Source organism: Camelus bactrianus, chromosome 32 (assembly GCF_048773025.1).
Source record: "Camelus bactrianus isolate YW-2024 breed Bactrian camel chromosome 32, ASM4877302v1, whole genome shotgun sequence".
In the NCBI taxonomy this organism is placed as follows: Eukaryota; Metazoa; Chordata; class Mammalia; order Artiodactyla; family Camelidae; genus Camelus; species Camelus bactrianus.
Genome location: NC_133570.1, coordinates 6656194 through 6671481, shown reverse-complemented (window position 1 = coordinate 6671481; position 15288 = coordinate 6656194). Strand labels below are relative to the sequence as shown.

The window sequence follows — 15288 nt, the reverse complement described above, 5'->3', positions numbered from 1 at the left end:
TAACCTGCATGAATTTCACACCTTCCTCCACAAAACATCAGGGTTTGTTTTTTCTAAAAATACTGTTTCCTACTCCCTCAAAACAATCTTTTTTTTTTTTAAAAAAAGGCTTTTCAAGAAGATGCTCCATGTTTCTCCAAAGCTTTTATATACATGTACATATATACATATAAACATACACACACACACACATATCTACACATACATATCTCATCATACGTTTGGGGAGCAGGGGACTTCCAGAGGATTTTCTGCCCCCTTATCTCTAGCTGGGGGTGACACACTCAAATGCCTCCAAGAACCAAGCAAGTGAAACATACAAAGAGACTAGAGCAACAGAGTGAGTGGTGAGGCCAAACTAGAGACCACACGCCCTGTTTAAAGAGGGCAAGTGCCACTCAATTTCAACCCAGTGACCTCCCAGGGGAATGAAAGCCCCAGCAGAGCTCAGATTTTTCAGAAGAAATCCAAGATCCAGAGTCTTATTTGAAATCTCTCCAATTTCAAATTTTGGCAACCAACGGAAATGTAAAAACAAAAAGCACTGTGAGCTAAATATACCTGTGGGCCGGTTCGGGCCACGGGTGACCAGTTTACAAACGCTGCTCTGCATGTGACTGAAAATAATGCCCATTCGCGTTGGTTTGCTTTGAGTTTCCTTATGAATTGTCTCAAGATTTCCTGTCATTTCAACATCAGAGCTGGAGTCAGTAACTCACAAGAATTGAAGTGCGGCCTCTTTAGAGGAAAAGTCTGGTTACAAAAGCTACTACTGAAGGTGTAAGTATTATTAATAATTAATACATAATGATAGACAATAATTAAAATTAATAGGGACCTCCCCAAGCATCCCTGATCTCACACACACTTCCTGAAGGACGCAGAGCTCCTCTCCCTGTGTGGCCGTCAGTGGCCACCAGGGGGCGCTCTGGGCTCTGTTCCTCAGGGAGGTATTTTCATTTGTATGTGACAGGCTGCGGGCAGAGATTATTCTAATTGGAGATTTTCTCTCTGAGAAATAAATTGTGCTGAGGGGAATCATGTCACTGGCTTCCCTGGGCTCTGCCAGAATTTACACACTCCCTGGGGCTCCTGGAAGCAGAGACTAGGAAACTGTGCCTGTACCAGCCCAGTGTTCTTTGGAGTACACCCTCCGAGCCTTCTGAGTAGGGAAGCCCAGGGCAGGCTTTCTACAAGAGAAAGACTGGGGCCACCAGGCCCTTTCTGCGGGAAACTGCCCTGCTTTTGACCTAACAAGATAACCACAGACAATGGATGTGCTGGGCCTCTGCTCCCCCTTACACGGGATTCTCTCAAACAGCTTAATTAGTTAACAAAGGATTCAGGGCCCACTGCTCCCCAGGATGGGGCGTTAATACTCAGAAACTCCATCTATAACTGGGACTAAAAATACCAACACTGTGACAATAAAGCAGAGGCATCAGGAAAGAGTCACCAAGCACAGCCCTTAGAGGGGGAGTAACCCGCATGGAGCGGCTCAGGTTGCTGTTCCGGGGACCCAGCAGTCTCTCAGGAGGGTCCCTCCCACCTGAGTCAACGCACCTTGGGTCTCTACTCCAGCCCAACCACCTTGTGCCTGCCCGTAAAAACCTATCTGTACTGGGATGAATTTTGTCTGTCAAAAAGATATGCTCAAGTCCTGGTACCTGTGAATATGACCTTACTTAGATTTTTCCAGGTCTTTGCACATGTAATTAACTAAGGATCTTGAGATGAAATAATCCTGGATTTAGGGGGGAGCCCTAAATCCAATGACTGGTGTCTTTGTAAGAGAAAAGAGAGGGGGATTTGAACACAGACACAAAGAAGAAGGTCATGGGAAGACAGAAGCAGAGACTTGAGTGAGCCCTCAAGCCAAAGAACACCAGAAACCACGAGAAGCTGGAAGGGCAAGGAAGCCTCCTCCCCTAGAGCCTTCCCAGGAGGCACAGTCCTGCCAACACCTTGATTTCCAACTTCTGGCCTCTGGAATAGAGAATAAATTAGAGAATAAATTTCTGTTGTTTTGGGCCACCTAGTTTGTGGTCATTCATCATGGCAACCACGGGAAACTCACACACCACACTTGCCACAGTGCATCATGGTTAAAAACTTATTAGCTACATGATTTGGGCAAGTCACCAGATTTCTGCGTCTCAGTTTCCCATCTAAGAAATGGGATAATAGTAGCCCCCACTTTGCCAAGGTGTGATGAGGATCATAATGCCCGGAAGGTATTTGGCACATGGAAAATGCTCAACAAATGTTAGCCAATCCCTTTTGGCTTATGCTGTAATTCTCATTGGGATACACTGTCCCCATCCTCTGTATGCAGAATTCTAAGCACAGGGGAAATTGTTAAAGTTTATTTAGTTGGAAAGGCAGTTTAACACCTGATTTAGCTGCATAATTAAAATTAGTGGCGATTAAAATGTGATTCAGGGGGGAAAAAAAAGTGTGATTCAGGGACCCAGAAGTTAATTTTAGGCCAAAAAGAACCCTGAGTGGCATGGATCAGCTCATCCATTTTTCAGGTCTAGGGTTTGCATAGGCATCTAGAACTCAGATCTCAGGCCCCTCATTGTTCTCCTTTGTTCTCCTGAGGTGGTACCAGCAGCCAACTCAGAATACACACGGCTTATTTTGCGATCACGTTGGGAGTTCCTCATTTGAGAGGCCCATCTCATTCATCCCTGTATCAACTCTCTATCTCTCACAGCCCAGCAAAAACACCAAACTCAGGGCTCGGTATTACACGCAGCCCCCAGAAGAAGAGCCTCAGCAATTACTGGAGGCCTGACTCCACCCCTGGCCGGGCTGAATGTGGTTGTGCCGTTTTCTGTGCTCTGGGTCATCTTCAGGGTGTGAGCAAGGCCAGGCTGCAGCCCTCCCACTGGATTCCCGCCTTTTGGCTCCTCTGAAGCAGGTGGGTGTGATGGTTCTAAAAAGAGCTTCAGGTCTGGGCTCTACACCTCACTGCTTTACAAAACAGCCACACCCAGGAGGGGCAACTTCGATGAGCAGGTGTGTTCCAGGGTCGGAATCTGATGACCCCCAAGAGAGAAAAGCTATACACATCATCCTTTCATGGTCATGGGGTGTCACAGGCTCTCACGCTTGACCCTAAATGGGCGTGTTTTCACTCCACGGTGTCTGAAATGATAATGTTAATACCAGCTCCAGCTCACTGAGCACTTACACTGTGCTAAGGGCTAAGCCTCGCTAAGTTTGATGAGGCATGATTCTTAATATCCCCCTTTTACTGCATTCCCCCAGAGTATTCAGCTAGTTAATGGATGGCAGGGGATTCAGCCTGACTTCAGAAACTTTAGTCTTAAAAGATAACATCTATTTGAGTGATGAACTCTTAATTTAGAATTATTTTCCTTCTTATTTGGGTTTTGATGGAAGAACAATACAGCTGATCTCCTTTTTTGTGTCTAAAAAAAAAAAAGGTAACACCTGAAAGCAATGGCCCCTCAGTGTCTCTTCCAGGCCCTTAATTTCATTCTGCCCCACAATTCTATGCAACCCCATAATTCCATGTAGCCCCATAATTCCATGTCGGCCCACAATTCCATGCACCCCCACAATCCTAGGCAACCCCATAATTCCATGTGCCCCCACAATTCTATGCAGCCCCATAGTTCCATGCAACCCCATAATTCCATGATGACTCACAATCCCATGCAGCCCCATAATTCCATATGCCCCCACAACTCTATGTGACCCCATAATTCCATGCAGGCCCATAATTCTATGCAATCCCATAATTCCATGTGGCCCCACAGTTCCATGCGACCCCATAATTCCATGTAGCCCCATAATTCCATGTGGCCCCAAACTTCTATATGGCTCCATAATTCCATATAGCCCCATAATTCCATGTGCCCCCCACTTCTATGCAATCCCATAATTCTATGCAGTCCCATATCAAAGTAAAAAGGATTTCCACAAGCAAAGAACACCATTTCCTCTTCAGATGAATGTGTTTTTAACTCATTTAAACATTTTTGGAACCCAGTGCTATTAGTGATTTTATCATTGATGAAAATATCTTTTTACTTTATAGGAACTTGGAAGGAAAAAGTAGCCACATGAAAGAACACTAAGGTTTCCTTTAGGAAACCCCAAACCCAAAACTGCATGCCACAAGATTTAGGGGTTCTTAATCTAGGGGCCCAGAACAGGCTCAGGAATCCAAGACCCCCTGATATCACACACAAAATTTTGTGTGTATAAGCATATTTTCACAAGACTCTCAAGAGAGATCGGCAACCTCCAAAAAAGTCAAGAATCAGTGAAAAAGACCTACTTGTAAGTAAAGATTTGCTATGTAGGGATATTCACCAGAGTTCTTTTACCTGGCAATTTCCCGGAGTTATAAAATTGTAATTCCATGGCACCTACAGGGAATGCACAGTGAGCTACACCTGGATCAATGAGCCTGCACACCAGCTCCTTCTGCAGTTAGCACCTGCTAGACTTCCTGACTGGGCCCAAGCTCTCACCACCACTAGACCCCAAGAGTTCAGCGCCTGATCACTGAGCACCCTAAAGGGCAGAACAATCTTAATACTTCTATATCCCAGGGCCTGACACAATGTGTCCTAAATGAATAAACGTACAAATGAACTAATTAATAAGTTCTGCGTTGAGTTTGCAGCCATCTAAGAAGAGACTTGAATTCAGGTTCCAACCCCAGTGGCAGCTGGATTTACTGGAGGATCAGACACTGGAAAGTGAGCCCAATGTCTCAGAGGCCTCACACCAGACAGCCTCACCAACGCTGAGACAGGAGGTAGCTCCGTGCGGTGGAACCCACACAGGGGCTCTGGGGGCTTCGTCCCAGCCCCACTACCTACCTGCTGTGTTACCTCAGGCATGTCCCTTGACCTCTCTGAGCCTACTTCCTCATCAGTTAAATGCAGATAATAAGAGTACCTATCACTTCCCTGGCACGGGTACCTGGCAGGTAGTAAGCTTTCAACAATGTTATAATTAATTACTATAGGACAAGGCCTTCCAGTGTAGTTCCCGTTTCCTAAACACACCTCACATTTGCACTCCGCCTGTAACAGCCTCCCGCATCTGGAGGACTCTTATGCAGTCTCCAAGGTCCAGCTCAGATTCCCTCTGCATAACTGCCCCAGAGCCCTAGCCCCTGGTGTGGCCAATGAGTGTCCCCTCACCACACTCCCACGTCCTGGGGACACACAGCATGCTCAGTGGCACTCAATTCCCCATCTCCTGATTTCTTCACCTGCCTGCTGCCCTGCTGGACAGTGAACTACCTGAGGGCGGAGACTAGGCCTTCCTACTTTCCATTCCGCCAGTGGCCAGCACGGCTCATGCTCAGTGAGACCTTGCTCGATGACTAGGCTCTACCTGGAGACCTCTGAATCCCAGGCGGCCACGCGGTGCGCCTTAGCTGGCCGCTCAGATGACAACCAGGATGTACAACCTGCTCACATAAAAGAGATGCGTGCTCCAGGGGAGCAGCAAGTCTTCCAGACCAGGATGGAGGAGTCCACCCCCAAACCCAGCGACAGTGCTACTGGTGTAATGAAGGCAGTGACCCATACTACCCTCCAAGCCTCGGATTTTCAACAAGTCCTGAGAAAGAGTTCAGTGTCAACCATGGAGCCAGCTTCCCCCACGAGATCCCCCTGCAGGTCTCAACCGTAGCCTCTACTTGGACACCCCAGAAGGGCTTGCTTATACCAGAGGCCCCTCTCCGCTCACGGATAGTCTGCACCAAGCCGAGCTGAGCTGCCCTCGGGAGCCTGCATGCTGAACAGAAGCTGCCTGGCCCTCCTCTGCTGCCCAGCCCGAGGCGGCCCCCTGCTCACCTTCACCCCCTCCAGGAGGGCCTGGGGGTCCTCGATGCCCTCGGGGACGCACTTCTTGTTCTCCGGGAGGGATTCAAGTTTCTCCACCAGCGCTTTCAGGCCCTTCAGTTCAAACTCGGTCAGATGGGTCCACTTGGCAGAGACCTCGGTGGCGGGAGAGCCAGTGGGCGTCTTGGGGTAGTCTGCGGGCATCGTTGTGGACTTCACACTGTCCTCTGACTCGTTTGACAGAGTCCTTTTGAGGAACCGCATGGCAGGGGCTTTGGGCTTCTTCCCAGGGGCCTCCTGGTCCTCAGAGGGGGTGCTGGTGGGCGAGGCAGGGCCATCGGTAGGTGGTTTGGGCGTCTTATCTGCACCCTCCTCCTCTTCCTCTTCCTCTTCCTCCTTCTCCTCCTCCTGAGGCTGCTGCTCACAGGACTCCTCCTCCATCTCCAGCCAGGAATCAGATGAGAAGCCGTCTACACTGGGCTTTCTTGGGGCATCTACAGGGGCAGGGTGGGGGGGTGGGGTCACAAGAAAGACTGAGATGAACGCCCCAAACTCCCTGCTGGAAGTCCCTGGAATCCCCACTCACTATGCCTCCGCTTTATTCTGCAGATCACGCTTCTTTTGACAATTCTTATGGTGTATACCTCCCTCAGTCTCTAGAAAGGCTGGGGTCAGTCAGACAAGAGCTCTGCTTTTTCCCAGCTGTGTGTACCCAGACAGGTTGCTTCACCTCTCTGAACACATCAGGCACTGTATTTTTCCATGTATAAAAATAAGGCAAAAAGAGCACATATTCTATGATTCCATTCACATGAAATGTCCAGAACAGGAGGAAATCTATAGAGACAGAAAGCAGATTAGTGGTTGCTTAGGGCTGGAGGTATGGGCGTGGGGAGATGGAGGTGGTAACTCAGGGATACAGAGTTCCTTCTGGGATGATGAAAACGTTCTAAAAATTGACTGTGCTGATGTTTGCACAACTCTGGGAATAGACTAAAAACCACTGAATGGTACACATTAAATGGGTGAGTTGTGTGATATGTGAACTATATCCCAAAAATGCTGTTTAAAAAACACAGGCAAAGAATACTTCCCCAAAGGCTGTAGTGAGGATTAAAAAAGGCATCACAGGGCCCTCAAGGTAGCACTCGAAAACAAAAACAAAAAAAGACACATTAGGTGTCTCCCTAACGTTTCCCCTTCTCTTTGGCTGATGGACTAGAGAGGCAGGGGGAAACAGTGGCAAGAAAATTTAATTAAAAAGTGGGCTGAGATTACCCAAACACGGCCTCAAGAGTCCCTTTTGAGCCTGGAACGGAATCAGGAACTTTCTCCTGTGGCCCTAAATATCCAAATGAAAGCAGTGATCCTCTGTTTCCTGGTCTGGAGACGAACACAAAATCAAGGCCCTGGTTCCCCCGGGAAAGGGTAGCTACCGCAGACAAAGAGGTCATCACGCTACTTCAGAATCACTTCCCATCTACCACCTGCTTCAGAAGAGCTGGTTGTAGGGCCTGATATTTTTCAGTGCCTAAATATCATGTCATTTGACAGGAATGCGACTCAACAGACCCCCCCCCCCACCTCCCCCTAGACAGAACCTAATTTCCAGGAGGCGAATGAACAGTTCCCATAAAGACTCCAGCAGAAACATTTGTTCCTGGTCACATGCCAAGCCTGAATCCCCTAAAGTCAAGAGAGGAGTCAAGGGAAGGAAGAGGCTTGCAGTGAGGGAAAAAAATAAGAAAGAATCCAAAAATCTTGGAGACTGCAGGAGAAATTGACTCTAAAGGAGACAGACAGATACATTTTTCTATCCCATGATGAGAGATGCCATGAATGAGGCCCAGCGACTCCAGCATCTGGGAAAACCCCTGAGCAGCAACAGCTCAGAGGCAGAGGGGGAGCACATTCTTCCTACAGATGGCTCTTCGGGGCTGTCACAGCTAGATGCGACTTCGGGGAGGGCGTCTGTGAGTCAAGATTCAAGGACCGAGCCATTCTGGGGTGAGGGGGGGTACATCCCTTTAAGTAATGGCAGGAGGGTAGGGCACTGCAGTTGCGGCTATAAATGCTCTCTGCCCCTCTGCCTCTGTCCAAACCACCCACTGCTCTGCCAAGCTTACATCTCCAGTCCTGGTCATCCCTCCCTCTGGCTTATAGCTGGCCTGGGTTTTGGGGGACTGGCTGCATCTCTTAGGCCTGTTTCTGTATAGATAAAAACCTAACCCTAGTGCAGGAAGAGAAAAATCAGCTAGTGGCCAGAGAGGAATTTAAAAGAACCAGGATTCTTTGCTCTGTGGGGAGCCTGTCTCAGCAGCCATGTCCAAGACTGGTCCCTCCCCACAACTGCTTAGTCAACCAGCAAGACCTGGGGGCCACCAAGATGACTGCCGGGGTCACAGTTTCATTTTCTGGGACTCTGTATTCCAAGTGAGAAGCTGACAAGGAAGGGTCTCTAAGAATCAGCCCAACACTCTGGCTCAAAAGAGTTCCTGGGACCCAGAACTCCCAAAGGCCCCACTGAAAACATTATTTCTGCCCCAGCTGAGCAGTTGAGGCAGCCGGGCTCCAATGCTCACTCACCAATAAGCATTGATTCTCTCTGGTATTCCTGAGTGAGGTGGGACCGCTGGGTCACGCAGTACACGTATCTCTCCAAGACATACCAGCACATCTCATAGTAGAAAGGGTATCGGAATTTGGGCTGCACCTGAAAGCAAAGAGCCAGGGGCAGAGGTCAGTTTCTGGAGGGCAAAGGGGAAAGGAGGGAGAGAATTGCCCTGGGTAGCGGGGTGTTCCTGGGGGTGGGAGTTATTTTCATCGTCTTAGCAAGAGCATAAATGGTGTGAGGGAAAAATGGGAGGTGGGCTGGAGAAAGCGCTGCAAGGGACAAGAAACCAGCATGCACAAATGAGGAGGAAGAGCGCGGGAAGAGGTCTACGTGAGAGCGTCAGGTGAAAGGTCCCTGAGCTTCGCGCAGGGGAAGCTGTACGGGATCCGCTTTGTGCTTCCGTGAGATGCAGAGAAACAGCTGTCCCCTGACCTGCAGATGGAGGGTGCGGGTACCTGCGGATACGAGCCCCTGCCTAATTCTAGCTACCGCAGACATGGGCTCCTCACCGTTTTCAAAAATTCTTGAGTAGACTGTTACCCTTCCCTCTCACCTTGAAAAACAGAAACCAAACCCCAAACCTTACCCACTTGCAGACAGGCTGTCAAGCAATCTCCTGCACCCTGTGAGGGAGGCGGCAACAGGCGGACCAATGAGGGTGGAGGGGTGTGGCCTCCTGCCGCCAGGGGCGGGGCCTCAGAGGGGTCCACCTCCTGCTCCTCCCCCACGACACCTGGCACCGCCCAGCCTGGATTTCCACGGAGGATTCCCTCCTACCCAAGTCCCTGGTGTGACCTGGGGCCGCCCTAACACTGAGGGACACATCCCCAGGTCTGGAGCAGGAGTCCAGATGGAGATCCCCTTCTGGCTGCTTCTTATAGGGAAGCAAGTATAGGTGCAGATAACTTTGTGTCGGAGCTGAAAAAGGCCAGGGGCCCCGGGGGATTCCGATGAGATGGCAGCAAGAGATGGGAAGGAAGCAATACCACCGAAGGCCCTGGAACAGGTGAGCCTTCCAGAAACTGTATCCTGAGTGGGCGAGGGTGGTGGGAGGTGGTCCCTGTCTCCCACTCGGCCCTCTTCTCCAAGGCTCCACATGGACCAGGTCCACACTCACTCCCGGACTGCACTTTGTCCGCTCACCAAGGGTGTGTCTGCCTTGAGGGGACTCTGTGGGGCCAGAGACCCCTCCTCACCTCTCCCGTCCTCCAGAAGCTCAGGGAGTTGGATATTAAGGAAGCACATTCTCCCACCTGTCTTTGCTGACACCCAGCAGACGGCATGCTACGTCTGGGACAAAGGCCAATCCACACAGACCTAGGCCCTCCATCTCCCCTAAAATGCTGTTGTCTTGCCCCTCAGTGCCCACCTGGCAAAGGCCCAACTCTGCCCTCTTGGAGAGTCCCCGCTCCAGTGCCCCATCGCCTTAGGCCCCATTGACTCAGTTCCCAGCTGCGAGGCCCTTGTCCCACACCGGGGGCCCTTCCCTTCTCCCATCTGCGCCCTGGGTCCATTTGATCTCCCTGCCTCTGGTGGATGGTAAGGCTTTGGAATGAGATCCTGGCCGCCGCATGCTTTTGAGCTCCTTGGAGGGATGCATGGAGTTGGAACATCATCAAGCGGTTTCCTTGGCTCCAGCTACTTTCCTGAGAACCCCAGTTTTATTGCTGGGAGAGTACTCATCTTTTTGCAGTCATTGGATCAGTGCCCTCCTTTAAAAAGGAGAGAGGCTCTTCACCCTGAGACAGACCCCCGCCCCCTGTGAAGAGAGGTTGGAGGGTGGGGGGTTCTCAGCCCCACCCCTACTCCACAACAAGGGCCAAGCAATTTTGAAACAAATTGTCAAAACCTACAGAGCAGGCTGAGGGGACAGGCAGGCCCGCCTCTCCTCTGATCCTCACTCACATCTCCTGACTTTAGACTCGATTGGCGAAACTCTGAAGTAGCTTTTGACTTTTCAAATTTGGGGAAACCGTCAGAGCCACTCTGCCCCGATGGGCTCCATGGCACCCTGAGACTCTTTCTACATTAGGGGGAAAATTTTTTTTTGGCTGTAGTTTGTCTCCCCTCAGTGTTGCTGAACCCAAGGGAAACCAGCTGGGTGAAAACAAATGCTGATGAAGGAATTCAAATTTTGTCTTTTTTATTTTTATTTTTATTTTTTTTTCCAAGAGAGCACCGCAGGAAACAAAATTTGCAAAGAATTGACTTACAAACGGGTTGTCGCCTTCCACCCTTCGCCTTCAAAAGGTTTCAGCCACATGCCTGGGAACATTAAACACACGATTGCTCAACATTATTTGTTGACAAAGTCGGAGCCTCACCAAATTTGAGTTGTTCACCAAAAGGCAAGGTGGTCAGAAAGCATGCAATGCTCCCAGCCTAGGGGGGTAATCAATCTATCAGCGGGTCTCCAGGGGTCAGTTTGAGTTCCCAAAGGCCCCTTCGAGTGGCACCTGGCCTTAGCCCTTCCTCTTGGAGCTGAGTGACCTCAGGAGATCAAAATCAAAGATGTTTCAGGGGATCTAGGACTCCTAGGTCTCAAGGACTTGAAAAACAAAAATTACAAGGGTGGGTGGAAGTGTCTTAAAATTTGTTTTTCTCCTGGAAAAAAAAAAAAAGTCAATGGAAAAAAAAAAATCCAATGGTAGGGGAAAGGTGAGAGGAAGGGTAAATTATTTGCAATTTCCAAATAGATTCACTGGCTGAGTGGGAATGGGGCGTGCTGGCATTACCTTTCCTGAGAAGGCTGCTTTCACTAGAGCCATTAGGGGAAAAAAAAAAAAAGATAAATATAAGAGAGACGGCAGTTTAATGATCAATTGGACCATTCCTATCCCTTATCAACCTAACTGGAGTTAAAAACATGTAGTTCTAGTTGCTGAGATGTTATCTTCAAATAATAAACATGCAACACATCCATTCTCTGGTGGAGCTCCTCCACCCCTCTGCCTCTCTTTAAAATGAGAGTGGAAAGACGTAATCTACACAAGGGGGCCGGGAAACAAAACCCCACCAGGCCCAGAACTCCTACACCTGTTCGCGCTTGCCTGATGGGCAGCAAGGTGAAGTCACCTATCTCTAGCCCAGAAAAATTAAAATCATGAGAGCAAGACATGCTTCCTAAACATAGGAGAACACTGGGGTTCCCCTCGTCTTGATGGGGAGGTCCCCCTCCTTGGACCACAAAGGCAAATTATTTTTCTAAAACAAACCCACACCATGGGGCTTAGAAACTGACAGTTTCCTCTGTCCCACCCTCTGCATTTGGTTTCCAAGCAAAGCCATGTTTTAGGACTTGAAAAACTATTTTTAAGATGGCCATAACCTTCTTAAGAAAGCTCGCAGGGATGTAAAGAATAAAGCTGCAGTGAGCTGACAAGGAGCCCTGGCGTTTTGTCTGGCTTCCAGTGCTCTCTCCGCACATCTTTTGTCTGCCTTGGCTCCTAAGACATAAACAATTGGGCCTTGTGGCCAAGCCCTCTCCAAAGACCAGAAATCAAAGCAGATTAAACAGCCTGCCTGCTGCTGGTTCCAGCCCAGCCTGCTTGCTGGCACCCCGCACCCCTCCACCGCCCATCAACCTGCTTCAGGAAACCAGATGGGGTGCCCACTCAGACAACAGAGACAGTGGGCCTTGGGGGAGGGGGGCTCTGCCGTGCTCAGCTGGATGTGGGCGCAGTATTCACAGCAGCTCGGCGAGGCGCAGGGTTCCGCTCCATTTCCCTCCCTCCCGTCTCCCGCTGAGGGGGGAGGGGAGCTGGGCTCCTAATGGAATGATGCGGCCCAAATCCACTGAGATGTATGATCCAGATTCCCTGGGGGAGGGGGACGGCTGCCAAGATTGTTGCTGAAGCCTTTAGAAATCCCATCCTGACGCTGGCTTTCAGGAATTGCCTGGAAAGTTGTGGGCCTGACTTCTAGAGTTCTCCTTTTCTATCCCACACCTACTCGTCTGTTCACAAACAAACTGGCCCATTCTTCAGGGCTGGCCAAAGAACAGTTGGCCAGAGTCCCAGACAACACTTGACCCAGACTATAAATGACCACTCGCACCCAAATGGCGCCTTTCTCTAGAACACCACGGGGCAGCATCCTTCAGACTGGGGCTGGAACTGGCCTCCCCCGGCCCGGGAAAGGAATGGTTGGTTGGCAACTGAAAGGAGAGGCGCGAAAATCCACAAAACAAGACCCAGTCTCTGCAGATCTGGGCATCCCAGCGGCAAACCTGCCAATCTGAAGATGTGCATTCGCCCTTGTTAACACACCTCCCCAAAGTGGTCCTCAGGAAACCCTTGGACGAGGCCCCTCAACATCAGGAGTATCGAAAAGGTCAGATGCACACATAGTGGCTGAGACTTTGACTCACGTATGTGATTCCATATAGACCAAGGCCTGAAAACAAGACCAAGAAAGGCAGGGACCCTGGGCACAGAGCATCTGCTTCTGTGAGATGTCTCCTTAGGGCCCGGTGATGGCAACAACTCTTCTGGGTCCAAAAAGTCACCTCTGAGGCAAAGCCCAAGAAGCCCGGGTGTGGTCTATCCACACAACGGAATACGATTAAGCCACCAACAGGAACGAAGCACTGACAAATGCCACAACGAAAGAAGCCACACACAGAAGGACATGCGTTACACAGTTCCGTTTACATAAAATATCCAGAATGGGCAAATCCATAGATCGGTGACTGCCAGAGGCTGGAGGGTAGGGGGCCTGGGAGTGACTGCTAATGAGTACAGGGTTTCTTTTTAGGGTGATGAGAATGTCTTAGAATTAGAAATGATGGCTGAATAACATTGTGAATGCGCTATACATGCCACTGAATATACTGTGTGTGCATGGATTATAGCTCAGTTAGAAAAAAGAAAAGAAATACTTGAATAAAAGTACGAAAAAAATAAGTAGTAGACCCTTTTTGCCCCGTTTCCCACCCCCAGACCTGCCTCAAATGCCTGGGAACATGGGGTCAAGTTCCAGCATGGGAAAGAGGGTGGCATGTACCAAGCAGCCGGTGCTTTTCAGAGGAGACTCATGGAACGGAGCAGAGCAGAGGGCCCACATCAGGTTCTGAGCCTCAGCCCCCGTCCCTGGTGGGGGTGGGGGAGACCTGATGTCTAAGAAATTGTCCAGGGGAAAGGGCCCCCCCACCGCCAGCCACAAGCAGACACTGAGATGGAGCTCAGAGACAGTACGTGGGGGACTCACAGACACTGGCTTCCTCGGGGTTCTACATCATGTTAGGGTCCCCAGGGGACACATGGTCAAGACCCGATCTACATTCCATGGTCCCAGCCCCCTTCGAAACCACAACAATCACTGTGAAACACCCCCGACTCCTTCGCATCCCTTTCTGCATGTGGGAAGAAGGAAGAGGCAGGGTTCCTGATATCTCACGGTGCTTTCTCAAGTGATACTTCCTCTTCACAAGGGGCTTTTGGCTGACACCGGCCTGGAGGTAAACAGAAACTCCCAGGGCTCCGGGTGGGGCTCGGCGGGCACCCTCTGCCCCGCTGAACCAGGGCCAAGGCCCAGCTAGAGGCAGGGAGCAAGAGGGATGAGGGGAGCAGGAAGGACTTGGGAACCACCTCTCCGCACACCCCGAGCAACAGGCAGAGCTCGGGGGCCGGGCGCGGCCAGGAGGGGAAAGGAAGCTGCCTTACCCGTGTCCTGTCCTCGATCTCGTAGATGCGCAGCTGCATGGGCACGTTGAAGCTGTGCAGGATGTTTCCACCGAAGACCAGAGAGTCTACGGGGGTGTAGACGGCGTGGATCCAGCCTGGGGTGGGGAGGGCACAGACAGGGTCAGCCGCTGGCACCTTTGGGGCCCCTCACTAGGCCTGCAGGCAGGAGGGCATGAGAGGCCCGGGTGAGCACCCAGGGCCAAAGTAAGGATGCTCAGGCTGTCTGATGCAGAAAGCCGAGTTCCTGGCTGGCCTAGAGGACCCAGACCTGCAGCCCCACTGGACAGCTGCAGGCCGTGACCCCTGGCTAGCTCACATTGGTTGGTGGGCGGCTGCAGACCAGCTTCCTTGTCCTGAAGACGGAGCTGGCTACAGCAACCAACAGAAAGGCAGGCCCTATCTCCACCCCTGCTGGCCAGGGAACTGGAAACCTTGCACTCAGGCTACCCACACATCCTCAAACTTTTTTCTCACCATCCCAGTGACTGTCCGTCTCAGGGAGGGCTCACAAAGGATTGCTCGGGGCTACAACTAAGGAGTGACACTTTGCCAGAGCTGCAGGACCCAGATGCCTTTCTCTGCCTGAAGCCACCTCCTGCCATCAAAATCCTCCAAGGCTCGTTTCCAGGTGGTCTCCTCAGCCACATGACACCTGCACTCCCACATCAGCTCTGCTTCTGCTCAGCCCGACAGCTGCTGCTGACAAGTCTCTCCTGTCGACTGCAGCTTAACAGCTTGGGGCATGGCTTTTTCATCTCCCTGGGCTCCTAGCCCAAAGGCAGGCCCAGCAATCATGAGAAGGATAACTGAGAGCTACCCTGTGCCAGGCACTGGTCTGAGGGCTTTACAGGGCTCATCCATTTAATTCTCACAAGGTCCCTAAAAGTACATGCGACATTCATCCCAATGTACAGATGAGAAGACTGAGGCACAGAAAAGTGAAGTCACTTATAATGACTGGAACCCAGGGAGTCGGCCTCCGCTTGGTCCCTGAAGGCTAGAGACCAAGCAAGCCATCTCATTCCCTCAACGAGTAACTAACTAAAACATCTCAGACTGTGGCTCCTGGCTACATAATGGACGGTGCAGAGATAGGGAGCAGGTGGTACTATAACCCATTCCCATGTGCAGACACTGAGACCCAGGCTAA

General features: G+C 50.7%; 1 protein-coding gene across 10 annotated transcripts in view; it reads right to left on the bottom strand.

Annotated features, from left to right (window-relative positions):
- Positions 1 to 15288, bottom strand: part of KDM2B (lysine demethylase 2B) — a 107652-nt gene that overhangs the window by 48664 nt on the left and 43700 nt on the right. For all 10 annotated transcript variants that reach the window (XM_074356361.1, XM_074356364.1, XM_074356359.1 and 7 more), the window contains 3 exons: positions 14118 to 14233; positions 8427 to 8553; positions 5853 to 6334 (listed from right to left, as the gene is read on the bottom strand). In XM_074356361.1, coding sequence (XP_074212462.1) covers positions 5853 to 6334; positions 8427 to 8553; positions 14118 to 14233 — 725 coding nt within the window. The remainder of the gene's footprint in view (positions 1 to 5852; positions 6335 to 8426; positions 8554 to 14117; positions 14234 to 15288) is intronic.